The 16,705-nt window shown below is 41.7% G+C and overlaps 1 protein-coding gene across 6 annotated transcripts in view; it reads left to right on the top strand.

Moving 5' to 3' along the window:
- Window positions 1-16,276, top strand: part of ZC3H13 (zinc finger CCCH-type containing 13) — an 87,618-nt gene extending 71,342 nt beyond the window's left edge. For all 6 annotated transcript variants that reach the window (XM_066236083.1, XM_066236082.1, XM_066236081.1 and 3 more), the window contains 3 exons: window positions 1,201-1,401; window positions 6,767-6,930; window positions 15,240-16,276. In XM_066236083.1, the coding sequence (XP_066092180.1) occupies window positions 1,201-1,401; window positions 6,767-6,930; window positions 15,240-15,377 (503 nt within the window). In that variant the 3' untranslated portion in view covers window positions 15,378-16,276. The remainder of the gene's footprint in view (window positions 1-1,200; window positions 1,402-6,766; window positions 6,931-15,239) is intronic.
- Window positions 16,277-16,705: the final 429 nt, after the last annotated feature.

The following is a 16,705-nucleotide window of genomic DNA, read 5'->3' as shown; positions in this document are numbered from 1 at the left end:
ATAATACTTTATGCCTTAGCAGAGCTTACTCTACTGACTATATCACAATCACCCCAATTAGTCTGATTGTTAATAACAAATTTGGAGTATTTATTTTGTTTTTTCTTTATATCATAGCATGTTTGCTTTGTCTGGGTGTGTAGAATATTACATTTTATTTTGATTTAATTTGCAGTTATATTTCATGATTATTTTTCTAATGTAGAGGGTATGTATGATTGTTATCTTTGTCATTGGCAACTGTATTTCTAAATAGAACATTATTTTATTAATTTCTTCAACTGCTCCTTGTCAATGGGTGGATGATCTGTTCTCAGTATTAGTAAGAGCAGCTGTGCAATTTATAAAGTAATTTCATAATGAATTATTTGTGTCTGTACATGTGTATGCATGTGCATGTAAACTACACTCCTAGATTTAATCTGTGAAAGGATTCTGATACCAAGTGTCATAGCATAAGACCTGTTATTGGTGAGATAATAAGAGTTCTTTCTCTGGGATCTCACAAGCAATTGAATGAGGTTTTTTTTTGGGGGGGGTTGTATTTTTCTGAAGTTGGAAACGGGGAGGCAGTCAGACAGACTCCCACATGCGCCTGGCCGGATCCACCCGGCATGCCCACCAGAATCAATGCTCTGCCCACCAGGGGTGTTGCTCTGTTGCAACCAGGGCCATTCTAGCACCTGAGGCAGAGGCCATGGAGCTGTCCTCAGCGCCCGGGCCAACTTTACTCCAATGGAGCCTTGGCTGCAGGAGGGTAAGAGAGAGACAGAGAGGAAGGAGAAGGGGAGGGGCAGAGAAGCAGATGGGCGCTTCTCCTGTGTGCCGTGGCCGGGAATCGAACCCAGGACTCCTGCATGCCAGGCCGACGCTCTACCACTAAACCAACCAGCCAGGGCCTGAATGAGTTATTTATAGGAAGGGTTTGCTTGGGTTTTTGTTTCCTTGCCTGTTTTTTTGGTAAAAAAGTTTTTTTATTTGTAAAGGTTCTTAGATTCTAAATGTTAGCGTTGATAGAAAAGCTTTCATCTTAAGAATATATATAATATTTTTGGTTTAAAGTACTTGTTATTTAATGAATTTATGTGTTTTGCAATTTGTATTTCTCTATAGATAACAATACTATTTCTATTTCTCTATTGGTAACAGGAATACTATTTCTTAGTGTAAAAACGTTTCTGGTTTTTTTACTTTTTACAGACCCATTAGATGTGATAGATGTGGATTGGTCTGGTCTTATGCCCAAGCGTCCAAAAGAACCCCGCGAGCCTGGGGCTGCTCTCTTAAAATTCACACCCGGAGCTGTTATGCTGAGAGTTGGGATTTCTAAAAAGTTGGCAGGTTCTGAACTCTTTGCCAAGGTCAAAGAAACATGTCAAAGACTTTTAGAAAAACCCAAAGGTAATTAATTCCATTCTACTGTGATTCTGTGCTATATGGTATAGCTATTAAGATGCCTTTGAAAAGGATTCTGTTCTCACGTAACACTCAAAATATTGGGTCTTGTGTGTGTGTATGTGTGTGTGTGTGTGTGTATTACTTATAGTCACTATTTCTCATTTGAGAATTTCTTTTTTAAATTTATTTTGAGAAATATTTAAGCTCATAGAAAAGTTGTAAAAATAGCCCAGTGACCTTTCTGTATCAATACGACTTTGAACGAAGTACTTAGTTGTTTACCCCGGGCTAAATGAAGCAGCGCCCAGGGAAGCAGACGAGGTGTTTTCACATCTAAGCAAATGGATGTCTTGGCAGCCCTTTCTCCTGGGAAATGGAGAATTCAACCCAGCTACAGTTATGCAGGTTGAACCTTTAACAAAGTTGTTAAAAACCTCGTCTCTAGGCCAAGTGGTCTGGATTTGAATAGACACACCACTCTCTAGCTGTTATTTAATCTCTCTGTGTTAATGTCTCCATCTTAAGCTGGGAATAATGACACCAACTTCCTATGAATGTTAGAAGGAACAAATGAGTTATTACAGGTAAAGCACTTAGAACAGTTTCTGATGAGTAATAACACTCAATAAATGTTAACTGCTACTCTTTAGTTTGAAAATATTTTGCCACATTGATTTTAGACATTATCAAGACAACTTTTCATTATTCCAGAACACCTCTGTGTTTAGTTTATGGATTCTTTTACACTGTTTCTCTTACCACACACCTATGTTATTTTGTTTTGACAGCTTATTAATACTTTATTAATGGGGAAAGGATGTAAAAGAAGGAGACAGTAAAAGATGGATGCAAACATTATTTAATTTTACATGTTTTTCATGAGAGTTAAAAAGTTTAGTTAAAAGATTTTTTACTAATATAAAATTGAAAAAATTGTTTTAAGAGTTTCATGAATCCCTATTTGTTTTTTGTTTTGTTTTGTTTTTCAGAGACAGAGAGAGTCAGAGAGAGGGATAGACAGGGACAGACAGACAGGAACAGAGAGAGATGAGAAGCATCAATCATTAGTTTTTTGTTGCAACACCTTAGTTGTTCATTGATTGCTTTCTCATATGTGCTTCTCATATGTGCCTTGACCGTGGGGCTACAGCAGACCAAGTAACCCCTTGCTTAAGCCAACGACCTTGGGTCCAAGCTGGTGAGCTTTGCTCAAACCAAATGAGCCCACGCTCAAGCTGGTGACCTTGGGGTCTCGAACCTAGGTTCTCCACATCCCAGCCTGACGCTCTATCCACTGCGCCACCACCTAGTCAGGCCTATTTGTTCTTTTTGTTTGTTTTTGGTTTTTGTTTTTATTTTTCTGAAGTTGGAAACGGGGAGGCAGTCAGACAGACTCCCCACATGCGCCCGACTGGGATCCACCCGGCACGCCCACCAGGATCAATGCTCTGCCCACCAGGGGGCGATGCTTTGCCCATCTGGGGCGTCGCTCTGTTGCAACCAGAGCCATCCTAGCGCCTGAGGCAGAGGCCACAGAGCCATCCTCAGCACCCAGGCCAACTTTGCTCCAATGGAGCCTTGGCTGTGGGAGGGGAAGAGAGAGACAGAGAGGAAGGAGAAGGGGAGGGGCAGAGAAGCAGATAGGTGCTTCTCCTGTGTGCCCTGGCCAGGAATCGAACCCGGGACTCCTGCACGCCAGGCCAACGCTCTACCACTGAGCCAACCTGCCAAGGCCTGTTTTTGTTTTTTATTAAGTGAGAGGCAGGGAGGCAGAGAGACAGACTCCTGCATGCACCCAGACCGGGATCCACCCAGCACGCCCCTTCTAGGTGATACTCTACCCAGCTGGGCCACAGCTTTGTTGCTCGGCACCTGAGGCTGAGGCCATGGAGCCATCCTTAGCACCCAGGATCAACTTTGCTCAAACCATTCAAGCCATGGCTGCAGGAGGGGAAGAGAGAGAGAGGAGGGGGAAAGGGTAGAGAAACGGATGGTCGCTTCTGTGTGCTCTGATGGGGAATCGAACCCAGGACTTCTACACACACGGCTGACACTCTACTGCTGAGCCAACCATCCAGGGCTTAAATGATGTTCTTTTAACTGTTACATAAGCAGTACATTTCTTAATTTTAATGTCCCACTAAACATAGCATATATGTTTGTGAAACATATATAAATTATAATTATGAATGTATATTAATCTGACAAGACTAAAGTCTTAGATTAGTGCCCCATTTTTTCTACCTTATTTTGGTTGGCTCTGTGATCTTTTTTTTTTTTTTTTTTTTTTTTTAGTGAGAGAGAATGGGACAGACAGGGAGAGAAGTGAGAAGCATCAACTCATAGTTGTGGCACCTTAGTTGTTCACTAATTGCTTTCTTATATGTGCCTTGACAGGGGGGCTCCAGCCAAACCAGTGACCCCTTGCTCAAGCCAGCAACCTTTGGCTTTAAGCCAGTGACCATGGGGTCACGTCTATGATCCCATGCTCAAGCCAGGAACTCGCACTCAAGCTGGTGAGTCTGAGCTCAAGCCAAATGAGCCCATGCTCACGCTAGCAACCTCGGGATTTCAAACCTGGTTCCTCTGTGTCCAAGGCCGACTCTCTGTCCACTGCACCACTGCCTAGTCAGGCTGGCTCTGTGATCCTAAGCAAGTTAACTCCGGTGGACATAAAATGTTAAGAATAAAACCCCTACGGTCTTATCCACCTCCAGAGTTATTTACATCTGTGGATTTTACTAATAGCATTAAAAGTTAAAATCTAGCCTGACCTGTGGTGGTGCAGTAGATAAAGCATTGACCTGGAACGTTGAGATCTCCAGTTTGAAACCCCTGGCTTGCCTGGTCAAGGCACATGTAGGAGTTCATGCTTCCAGCTTCTCCTCCCTTCTCTCTTTCTCTCTCCTCTCTGTAAAATGAATGAATAAAATCTTTTTTTTTAAGTTAAAATCTAGTTTGATTTTGCAAATTATTATATACAGCTTGACACTGACTTAATGATGCTTAATCTAAATAATGAAAATACACACTGTAGAGAGGGGTTTGATTGTTCTTTACCAGTCGGTCCTATATTTTGCTTTGATAGCTTATTAGAGAACTGACTGATGCTGAATATGTTTCCTAAGGAAGAGAACTTTGTTTTGTTTACTGCTGTGTTCAATGTCTAATGATGTGTTCTTACTAATTGTACTCTTGCCTAGAACACAATCTCATACATAGGAGTATTCAGTAAATATTTGTGAAATATTTGATACTGATTTTTTTTTCGATTTTAGTTGGTCTATTTCAGTACCCCAATATTAAAGAAAGAATATACCCACTGCATATGTAATTTTTGCAAATATTCTAAGAAGCTTAATTCGTAATTTAAAGCAAAAACTTTGCCTGTACCGTTGGCCCTTGAGCAACATGGATTTGAACTTTGTGGGTCCACTTATATACGGATTTTTCACTGCATACAGTCAGCCCACCATATCCCTGAGTTGCACATTTGCCAATCCCACCAACCGTGGATGATAAGCAGCATTTTTGATCCATAGTTGGAAATTGATGGCTGCATTATTGTATAGCATGTTATATAAGGGACTTGAGCGTCCATGCATTTTGGTCTCTGGAGGGGGGGGTCCTGGAATCATTCCCCCCACAGAGACCCAGGAACAGCTGAGTTGGGGGAGTCACGAGTGCTAGGCAGTTTCTGTGCGGTATGTTGGCATTTCTTCTCAGCTCCTTGCCTGTCTAGGCTTTCTGATTGGGGAATGACTAAGCTCTTTTGAGCTATACTTTCTCAATTACTTTGTTTCCTTTGTTTTACTTATACTCAGTATGTGTTTAATCTGTTTAGGGAAGTTTGTGAATATGTGTTAAGGATTCCAATTCAAAGAAATTCGTTTTAATGAGCAATTTTCAAGGAAGGCAAGGGACTCAATGCAAATTTCTTCTATATTTGTGTCTATATTGGAAAAGTATTTAATGTACTGTTGTTTTAATAGTATACATATATGACTGTCAGTGTTTGTTGGCTCAGACATTTGTATCTCTGGATCCCCTGAGGAACTGTCTTTTTGTCCTGTAAGGTATCTTGGTCCAGCTGTAGATGCTGTGTAGATCTGGTGGTGGAACCCTGGCACTCTGTTTTACAATAAAAAGCTCCTCAAATGGGTGTGATAGGCAGCAGAGTTTGTGTTAGTTTTGAGTTCTCCTTTATATTAATGTTTTGTTATATTAGATACCTATTACCTACATATATAATTTACTGACTAGTTTATTATCTGATCTCACTATGCTTTGCAGTTTAGAAAATGAAAATGAAATATGGAATGCAGTTTCATTTATTCTCAATCGGATGTGTCTCTTGTTTTTACTTGTATTTCTGCCTGCCCTTGTGGGCTCTAACATTAACCTGTTAGATCATGTTTATTTAGGAACAGTACCTTTGGTATTCTTGGCCAATTCTGTTGCCTTTTTTTTTTGTCTTTATTTTTTTCTGTTTTTTTAATCTTTTATTTTTATTGAATCCAGAGAGAGGAAGAGGGGTAAGGGGGAAACAGAAGCATCCATCTGTTTCTGTATGTGCCCCGGCCAAGGACCGAACCAGCCACCTCTGCATTGCAGGACAATGCTCCAGCCAAGCGAGCCATCCAGCCCGGGCTCTTGGCCAATTCTAAGAATGCTACTCTGTAATTTATTTTGATTACTGACTGTCTCTATTCTGTTATTTTGACTTCTGTTTTGTCTATTTTAAAACCATCCTCTTTATTTTTATTAAATCTTTTCTTGATTCTTTTATTTTTATGAAGTCTAAGCACTTTTCCTTATCTTGCATGTTATGACTTAAAACTAAGTTTAATACATTGTCCAGAGTATTATAGTGACTAAATATAGAATAAAATTTGTAGATTGTATGACTAATAATACCTAATCACTTTTCTAACTAATTTTTTTTAAGGTGTCACAGACTGTGATCACATTATTACATTTGAATCTTGCTGTAGTAAAGTCCTGAAATCTAGAACTTTTAAGTAGCCTTTTTTTGGTATGTCATATTCTGAATTGGACTTCACTAGTTCTTAACTTGAACTTTTCTTTCCATAGTTAGTAGTCAGTATATAAATCCTCTTTCCCAAGACTGTTTTTCTTATGTCCTAAACTTAAAGTGGCTGTCAGAAAATTTATTTTTGTTTCACTCTAGAAACAAAACTTTATATTGAATGACTTTCACAGAGAACATATTGCCTTTAATATAAAAGAATTCTCATCAATGTTGGTAATTCTGATAAAGTATAGACTGTGGAATATTCATCTGAGCAGTTGGTAACACTTTTATATTTTCAGAAAACTTAATGTGTGTTTATTACTTTTTTGAAAGATGCAGACAGTCTTTTTGAACATGAATTGGGGGCTCTCAATATGGCTGCATTACTACGAAAAGAAGAAAGAGCAAGTCTTCTTAGTAATCTTGGACCATGTTGTAAAGCGTTGTGCTTCAGACGGGATTCTGCAATCCGAAAGCAGCTTGTTAAAAATGAGAAGGTATTGTTGTTTCTTTGGAACAAATGCAAAGTGGTTGTTGAGTAATATGAATGACATATTTTTTATTTGATTGCTTTAAAGGCAAGATTATAGTCTCATCTGTTTTTATGAGTTTGGTTTTCTAATTGTTTACATACATAAGAGAAAGAGTTCTAGCCTGACCTGTGGTGGCACAGTGGATAAAGCCTCAACCTAGAAGGCTGAGCTTGCTGGTTCAAAACCCTGGACTTGCCTGGTCAAGGCACGTATGGGAGTTGATACTTCCTGCTCCTCAACCTCCTTTCTCTCTTTCTCTCTCCTCTCTAAAATGAATAAATTGTTTTTTAAAAGAAATAGAATTCTATTAGAATTTATACTTTTCATTTTACTCTAATAAGACATTTATGTTGAATTTCAATTTATCATTCAAAAGTTGATATATAAAGGAAGCTGTAAAACTCTGTGAAATATTTTTCATTTCATTGTGAAAGTTTCTTTAGATAGTAAAACATTCTAGAAATTAATTTTAATTTAAATTGAAGAGTGAGGAAAAAAATGCCCCAGAAGATGGTGAGGATATTTACAGAAATAGTGTTTGTGAGAGAGTATCAAGTTAGAAGAGAGGGAAATTAATACAAGTAATTATATATAAACATTTATTTAAGAAGAATAAAGGGAATTGAAATGTGACAAATTGAAATTAGTTTAGATTTAGAGAAAAGATCTATCATGAAAAACTGAAAACTTCTTAGGCTCTTTAAAGTTAAGAAACTGGGACTTTTATTTGGGGCTGTCATTTTGTGGGCATGCATAGTGTGACAAAAGAGTTGGCCCTAAAAATTTAGAGAAATATTTAATTTATTAGTTTTTTACTTGGGAACATTTAGGAAAACATTGCTAAAGAAAAAGGGTATTTCATTAAAGAAAAATTCTCACACTGTCTGAGGAGAGCGTCCGAGTGGTGTGGAAAGCGGGTTGAAGGAGTGTAAAACCGTGCAGACTGCAGACATCTCGCCAGTTCGCTGCTCGGCCCCAGGTCCTGGGCAGGAGATGCACCCACCAGCCTCGGGGTCGGCCCTGCCATCTGCTGTCCCATTGCTAATGAGGCCAGCACATCACTGCGGTTTAAGTATATTGTAAATAAAGACAGAATCTGGAAAAAAAAAAAAGAAAAATACTCAGATCTTGGGAGGACATTAAATTTATGAGAGAGGGACAAACTCATCTCCAAAGATTAAACTGGACACAGGAGGAATAAGAATTTTAAAGTCTTCTCTGTTTGAAGAACTGACTCAAGATTACTTTTTTTTTTATAAATAATTTTTTTTTTTAATGGAGTGACATCAATAAATCAGAGTACATATATTCAAAGAAAACATGTCCAAGCCCTGGCCGGTTGGCTCAGTGGTAGAGTGTCGGCCTGGCGTGCCAAGTCCCAGGTTTGATTCCCGGCCAGGGCACACAGGAGAAGCGCCCATCTGCTTCTCCACCCCTGCCCCTCTCCTTCCTCGCTGTCTCTCTCTTCCCCTCCCGCAGCCGAGGCTCCATTGGAGCAAAGATGGCCCAGGCACTAGGAATGGCTCCTTGGCCTCTGACCCAGGCGCTAGAGTGGCTCTGGTCGCAACAGAGCGATGCCCCGGAGGGGCAGAGCATTGCCTCCTGGTGGGCAGAGCGTTGCCCCTGGTGGGCGTGCCGGGTGGATCCCGGTCGGGCGCATGAGGGAGTCTGTCTGTCTCTCCCCGTTTCCGGCTTCAGAAAAAAAAAAAGAAAGAAAGAAAAGAAAACATGTCCAGGTTATCTTGTTATTCAATTCTGTTGCATATCCATCACCCAAAGTCAGATTGTCCTCCGTCACCTTCTATCTAGTTTTCTTTGTGCCCCTCCCCCACCCCTTCCCCGTCTCCCTCCTTCCCTCCCTCCACCCCCCATAACCACCACACTCTTTTCCATGTCTCTTAGTCTCATTTTTATGTCCCACCAATGTATGGAATCCTGCAGTTCTTGTTTTTTTCTGATTTACTTATTTCACTCCGTATAATGTTATCAAGATCCCACCATTTTGTTGTAAGTGATCCGATGTCATCATTTCTTATGGCTGAATAGTATACCATGGTGTATATGTGCCACATCTTCTTTATCTAGTCTTCTGAGTTTTTTTTACAGTGATTAAAGCCTTTAAGCAAACTCTTGGCCAATACAGCAAGAATCCATAAAAGAGTAGTGTCCTTAACATGTTCACCAAGTCCAAGTTGGCCCCAACACCATGCCAAATCCCTGAAAAATGCAACCCAACCCCAGTTCAGTCTGTTAGGAGCTGTCACAAGGAGCAGTAGTCCAGGAAAAGTCCACATCCAGGAAAAGTCTGCATGGCACTGGAATTGTTGTCACAATTCTATACTTTGCAGCTCATGTCCAAGTCCCAGTGACCACTGCTTCTAGCTGTAATGATTCAGGTAGACTGGAAAAGCCATCTGCAGCATGTGTGGATATGGAGCTTCTGTTCTCTGCCTGGAGAGATGAGACCAGGTTGCTTTTCCCTGGAGCTCTGCGACTGTGGCTTGGTAAAGAGAACCTTGGGATACACTAAGCTGGGTGGCAAAGGTAGATTCATAATAAAAGTTGGCAAAAGGGGGAAAGAGAGCTCTAAATTAGGAGTAGGTCCCAGCCTGAAATATGAGTGGGGCATTGAGGTAGGAGGAATAAAGGAAACACTATATATTAAACAAAGCAGCAGAAAATAGGACTATCAACATCCACAACAGAGATCTTCAAGGGAAGAATAGTCAGTGGCCCTTGTGCAAATGAGATCAGTTTACCTGCTTCTTGGAAGAAATACCCTAGGCTTGTCCACAGTGTCGTAGATGGGGCCGACGGCCCTGGGCACCTTCAGCCTTCAGTGGCAAACCCCAGCATTCTGGGCAAGGTTAGGTCATAGGTGGCTGGAGCAGGGCTGGAAGAGACTGAACCCTCTCTTAGAGGAGGGAAGCCTACCTTCCAGTGTCCCTGTTTCCTCACAGCAGAGGCATGTAAGTCTGGCAGGCTTGAGCTAATAACCTTCCTTTCCACTATTGAATCAGGACCCAGATGGCATCCTATGAGACCCCTTTGGGGTGTTGGAGCCTTTAAGGGCATATCCTAAAAGCTGGTAGTTCCCCTGATCTCTACTGGGCTTTTTCTGCCTCTTGGTATCTTAAAAGCCATGCTCAGTAGGCCCTGGCCGGTTGGCTCAGTGGTAGAGCATCGGCCTGGCGTGCAGAAGTCCCGGGTTCGATTCCCGGCCAGGGCACACAGGAGAGGCGCCCATCTGCTTCTCCACCCCTTCCCCTCTCCTTCCTCTCTCTCTCTCTCTTCCCCTCCTGCAGTGAGGCTCCATTGGAGCAAAGATGGCCCGGGCGCTGGGGATGGCTCCTTGGCCTCTGCCCCAGGTGCTGGAGTGGCTCTGGTTGTGACAGAGCAACGCCCCGGGGGGGCAGAGCGTCGCCCCCTGGTGGGCGTGCCGGGTGGATCCCGGTTGGGCGCATGCGGGAGTCTGTCTGACTGTCTATCCTCGTTTCCAGCTTCAGAAAAATACAAAAAAAAAAAAAAGCCATGCTCAGAAGATCTCGCTGAGGGGTTTGAGGATCCCCATCCGCCTATATAAATCTTTTCCATATATCTGGAGCTATTTGGAAAAAGACAAAACAGTGTTATTAGCTGGATCAAATAAAGAAGGTAGTAGTTTGCAGGAGAAGAAGATTTGGCATCTCCTGTTCATGGGCATTCAAAAGAAATTTAAATTTTTTTTTTTCTCATTTTTCTGAAGCTGGAAACAGGGAGAGACAGTCAGATAGACTCCGGTATGCACCCGACCGGGATCCACCCGGCACGCCCACCAGGGGCGACGCTCTGCCCACCAGGGGGCGATGCTCTGCCCATCCTGGGCGTCGCCATGTTGCGACCAGAGCCACTCCAGCACCTGAGGCAGAGGCCACAGAGCCATGCCCAGCACCCGGGCCATCTTTGCTCCAATGGAGCCTCGGCTGCGGGAGGGGAAGAGAGAGACAGAGAGGAAAGCGCGGCGGAGGGGTGGAGAAGCAAATGGGCGCTTCTCCTGTGTGCCCTGGCCGGGAATCGAACCCGGGTCCTCCGCATGCTAGGCCGACGCTCTACCGCTGAGCCAACCGGCCAGGGCTTAAATTTAAAAAATTTTTAAGTAAAAAGCATGATATGGTAGACCTGTAGAAGTTCCAGGATATGACTCCCCCCTTTTAAATTTTTTTAAATTGACCTTAAAATATTTGCTGGGTACACTTTAATAATACCTTGACTTTAAAGATTGTAAGAATGACAAAATACAGTAAATACTTTTGCTCCATATGCAGGAGCAGTGTCAGTTTAACCAGTTTAGGATATCCAATAATAGAACAATGCATACAGACAATGAGCAATAACATGCTTAGCAGCCTCTCCTGTTCTGACAGATGTTACTATAGATCCAGAATAGGTATCCACTGTAACATGGACATAGGACTGTTTGCCAAATGAAGGTATATGAGTAACATTTGCCAAAGTTGTCCTGGTAGGGGTCCTTGAGGGTTAACTCCAAATGAAGGGGCAGATTGTAGTATAGGACCCCTTGGACAGGATTTCCCAATCTGCCATGTGCTTCCCGAGAAAGTTGAAACTGTTTACACAGGGCTGCAGCGTTCTGGTGAAGAATAGTATGAGACTGAATTGCTCTATCTGTCATGTTTGCTCCAAATAATTTTCTTTTGGGTAGCTTGATCGACAAGGGCCTTCCTAGGCCCTGGCCGGTTGGCTCAGTGGTAGAGCGTCGGCCTGGCGTGCAGGAGTCCCGGGTTCGCTTCCTGGCCAGGGCACACAGGAGAAGCGCCCATCTACTTCTCCATCCCTCCCCATCTCTTTCCCCTCTGCCTCTCTCCTCCCCTCCCACAGCCAAGGCTCCACTGGAGCAAAGTTTGCCCTGACGCTGAAGATGGCCCTGCGGCCTCTGCCTCAGGTGCTAGAATGGCTCTGGTTGCAACAGAGCAACGCCCCAGATGGGCAGAGCATCCCGCCCTGGTAGGCGTGCTGGGTGGATCCCAGTCGGGCATGGGGGGAGTTTGTCTGACTGCCTCCCTGCTTCCAGCTTCAGAAAAATACAAAAAAAGGGGGGGGGTATTCCCTGTGCTAAAGCTCCAGGGAGCATGGAGTGAGCTCGAGTATGTCCTATAAAACATGGAGCTCAAGATTACTTTTGACAGTTACTACAATCATTTTCTCCTTTGCACTCCCATCTCAGTAGGGGCATGGTATTCTTCTGTTGTTAGGTGCCCATCTCCTAGTAGCAGTAAACAACTGGAAATTTTTCTGTGAGAATCAGATGCTTATGCTCTAGACCTATAGGTAATGAGTCAACTCCTTCTGCATCTAAAATGGTACTAGTTCCCACCATCCTTGGTATTTAAATGAAAAATAATCATTCAAATAATTTTCTGTTTGGTTCAGGTAAGGAACCCCAGTTGAGAAAGACTTTTGTTTATAATATAATCAGAATCCTGCCTCATTTTTATTAAAAATATTTTGTAACATTCCTGGTTTCTCTTCTAAATGCCATAGTGCCTTTAAAACTTTTGATAACCGCCTGACTTGTGGTGGCGCAGTGGATAAAACGGCGACCTGGAACGCTGAGGTTGCCAGTTTGAAACCCCAGGCTTGCCTGGTCAAAGGCACATAAGGGAGTTGATGCTTCCTGCTCCTCCCCTCCTACTCCCCCCCCACTCCGTCTCTGTCTCTCCTCTCTGAAATGAAAAAATAAAACTTAAAAAAATAAAAATTTTTTACAACCAAAAATACCCCTGAAAATTTCTTATTGAGAGCCATTGCTGCCTTGCCTGTGGTGACACAGTGGATAGAGCATCGACCTGGAACCTGAGGTCGCTGGTTTGAAACCCTGAGTGCCTGGTCAAGGCACAAACAACAAGCAAGCAATGACCAACTAATGCAAAGCAACTATGAGTTGACACTTCTCACTCCCTCCCCCGCTTCTCTCTTTCCTCTCTCTGTAAATTGAATCAATAAGATTTTTTGTCTGTGACAGAAATTGAAAATGCGAAGACAAATATACTGGGAGAAAATATTTGCAAATTACATTTTGAAAAAGAACTTGTATCCAGAATGTATATAGAACTCAAAAATTAACAGTTTGAAACAAGCAGCCCAGTTTTTTTAAGGAGTGAAAGACTTGAGTAGATACTTCACCAAAGAGGATATATGGATGTCTAGTAAACACATGAGAAGATATTTACAGTTACAGCCTCAGTGAGATACCATTAACAACCTATTACAAATGGCTCAAAAACAACAAATAATCCTGAAGATATCAAGTGTTGGTGAGGATGCAGAGCATTTAAACTGCTGCGTGTTGCTGGTGAGAATGCAAATGGTAGAGCTCTTTTGGAATACAGTTTGGTTATGTCTTGTAAGGTTAAATGTATACTTACCCAGCAATCCCATCGCTATGTAATATTTACCTTAGAAAATAACATCTTCATATAAAAACCTGTTGATACCAGCTCTATTTATTTATAATCTCCAAAACTGGAAACAACCCTAGTATTCTTAAACCAGCTAATACATAAACTGGCAATTTTTAAAAATTAATTACTTCTTGGTAATAAATACCAGGCTTTCAGTGCTATCAACAACACGGAATAATCTCAAGGGCATTATGATGAAGTGAGAGAAACTATTCTCAAAAGGTCACATGTGCCTGACCTGTGGTGGCACAGTAGATAAGAGTCGACCTGGAACGCTGAGGTCGCGGGTTCAATACCCTGCACTTGTCTGGTCAAGGCACATATGGGAGTTGATGCTTCCTGCTCCTCCCCCCTTCCTCTCTCCCTCCCTCCCTCTCTCTCTCTCTCTCTCTCTCTCTCTCTCTCTCTCTTTCATTCTCTTTCCTCTCTAAAATGAATAAATTTTAAAAAAAGATATAAAAGGTCATATGTACTGTGTGATTCCATGTATGTGATGTTTGGGAAAAGGCAGAACTATAACACACAACTTTTCATTAGTTGTCAGGGGTTAGAGATTAAAGAGGGTGTGAGTACAAGGGGGCAGCAGAGGGAGTTTTTAATTTTGTTTTTAGCGAGAGAGACAGAGGGACAGACAGGGACAGAAGAGGGGAAAGGAGAGAGATCAGAAGCATCGATTCTTCCTTGTGACACCTTAGTTGTTCATTGATTGCTTTCTCGTGTGTCTTGACCAGGGGGCTCCAGCCGAGCCAATGACCTTGGGCTGAAGCCAGCGACCATGGGGTCATGTCTATGAGCCCAGCTCAAGCCAGCCACCTGTGCTCAAGTGGGATGAGCCCGCGTTCAAGCCAGCGATCTCAGGGTCTCGAACCTGGGTCCTCGGCATCCCAGGCCAACACTCTATCCACTGTGTCCCGCCTGGTCAGGCAAAGGGAGTTATTTTTAGTGATGAAACGTCTCTATTCTAATTGTGGTCATGGTTACATGCATCTATACTTGAGCAAAAACTCACAGAACTATACATAAAAAGTCAATTTTACTGTATCACAACTTACAAAATATTTTTTAAAATGCAGATGTGATCAAGGAACACTGTTTCCTTAAGGGTCCTGGCAAGAAGAGAAATGGCAGAATGCTGGAGATCCTCGAAGCTTACCCTGTTTAATAACACAGGTGGTTAGAGAACATTTAACAAAATTTTATGACAGTAACTTTCAAAAATGCCAATGGAGCTGTAAGTTACAATAGAGATATACATTTTCGTACAAGGGGTGTAGTAGCTTCTCAACAGACTGCATTCATTGACCAGGCTGTTAGAGTTTGTTCACTTCCAGGGCCCACATCTTACGTACCGGTAAGGCGTGGGGAGTGTTTGGTGCTTCTCTTCAGAGAGTTGAAAGAGTATCATGTAAAAAAGTAAGATTGAATTAGTATGTAGCTCCATAAAAGGGATTTTATTTCAGCACCTAGAAAAAGTAGTACTATTCAATATACTATGTGTGTGGTTTGATTTTGTTTTTGTTTTTCTCATTCTAAATGAAGTGAAAATTAGTTGATTACCTGTCAGGGATTGTTGAGAAGATTCCTATGTTAAGCAAGATATTAGACCAGATTCCGTCTAAAGATTACTTTCTTTCTAAGATTCCTCAAGTCTGAAAACATTTCCTAATTTGCTTTTAAATATTTAATACCACTAATATCTATCCCAAATTAATTGTTCTTATAACTTTTATGTTTTTGTTAGAAGTTAACCTGTCTTTCTTACTGTCAACTAATAATGTACATCTTCTAAATGTGTTTTGTTTTCTGCAATAGGGCACAGTGAAACAGGCATACACCAGTGCTCCAGTGGTAGATAACGAACTATTACGACTGAGTCTGCGGTTATTTAAGCGGAAGGCTACCTGCCCTGCCGCGGGCCAGGAAAAGGCCGAAGAGAATAAACCCTCCTAACCCAGGGTCCAGCACGACTCGTGTGTGTCTTAAGACTGAAGTTCCGTGACCTCTTTGGTACTTTCTTCAGTACTACGTATTTTTCAGAGTTCTTGGGTTTCACAAACATTATTAGTGACAGTGGCAGAAAACATTCATCAGCCATGTTAAAAGGTTGATGAAGAACTTTGATCTAAAGTTTCACAACGTTGGTTTTGGCTAACTTAATGTTTTACACAGTACTTAATACTCATGCAAAATAATGTGAAAGCATCGGTTTATTTTATACATTTTGTTGTTAACTGAAGTCTGGGAAACGGTTGTCACTGCTCACCAGCCTACGAAGACTTTTATGAAATGGAGCCACTCACATATTCTGAATCATCCCTAAAAAAATCTGCCATGTTACTGAGAAACTGGACTCACAGAGCGAATACACCCACTGTGCAGCGCTGTGCTGCACAGAACGCCGAAAAGGGGAGCTGGTCCTGCGTGTCGTGTGGGAAGCAGACCGCTAGCAGCAGGGAGCCAAGATACTTTGCTTTCTGAAGTTTTAAAAATGTTACTTAATGGGTCTTTGCTTTTGTTGTTTTGTTTGTTTGTTTTTTAATATATGTGCAGTGTTACAGATGAATGACCTGACCAGTGGTGGCGCAGGGGATAAAGGGACGACCTGGAATGCTGAGGTCGCCAGTTCGAAACCCCAGGCTTGCCTGGTCCAGGCACATATGGGAGTTGATGCTTCCTGCTCCTCCTCTTCCCCTTTCTCTCTCTGGACCTCTCCTCTCTTGAATGAATAAAATCTTTTTAAAAATGAATAAAAAATAGTAATGTTACAATTGAATGTATTTGGAATCTAAATGGTTTTGTTTGTTATCAGAGACATTTTATTTTTAATAAAATGTACCTTCTTCCCTTTCCTTGTTCTAGATTTACTGTGCTTTTCAGTAATCTTATTCCTGATGTTCTGAAACATTGGTCACCAACATTACATGTTTTATACTTCAGACATTTTACCGCTAAGCACTTACTGTTGAACAGCTGTAAATAATGTGGAGTGAATATGGACTTCAACTATAGCTCAGTGACATTTGAAACAAACCAAAAGTTAGCACACTTGTATCATCTGAACTTTAAAATACTACCATAATATTTTCAAACTACAACCTTTGATGATCTTAAACTGTCTCCACCTATAATATGTAAAAATGATTTACTTAAAAATTACTCTATACCTTTTTTCTGTATGTACATATTTAACTCATGAAGTAGACTCCAAGCTGCAGAATATTGGGGAAGACAATAATAGAGGAAACCAATCAGAATTGTAAGTTGGTCATTGCCTTTCA

Source organism: Saccopteryx bilineata, chromosome 6 (genome assembly GCF_036850765.1).
Source record: "Saccopteryx bilineata isolate mSacBil1 chromosome 6, mSacBil1_pri_phased_curated, whole genome shotgun sequence".
Lineage (NCBI taxonomy): Eukaryota > Metazoa > Chordata > Mammalia > Chiroptera > Emballonuridae > Saccopteryx > Saccopteryx bilineata.
Note: the sequence above shows the minus strand (reverse complement) of the source record. Positions and strands in the feature narration are given on the sequence as shown.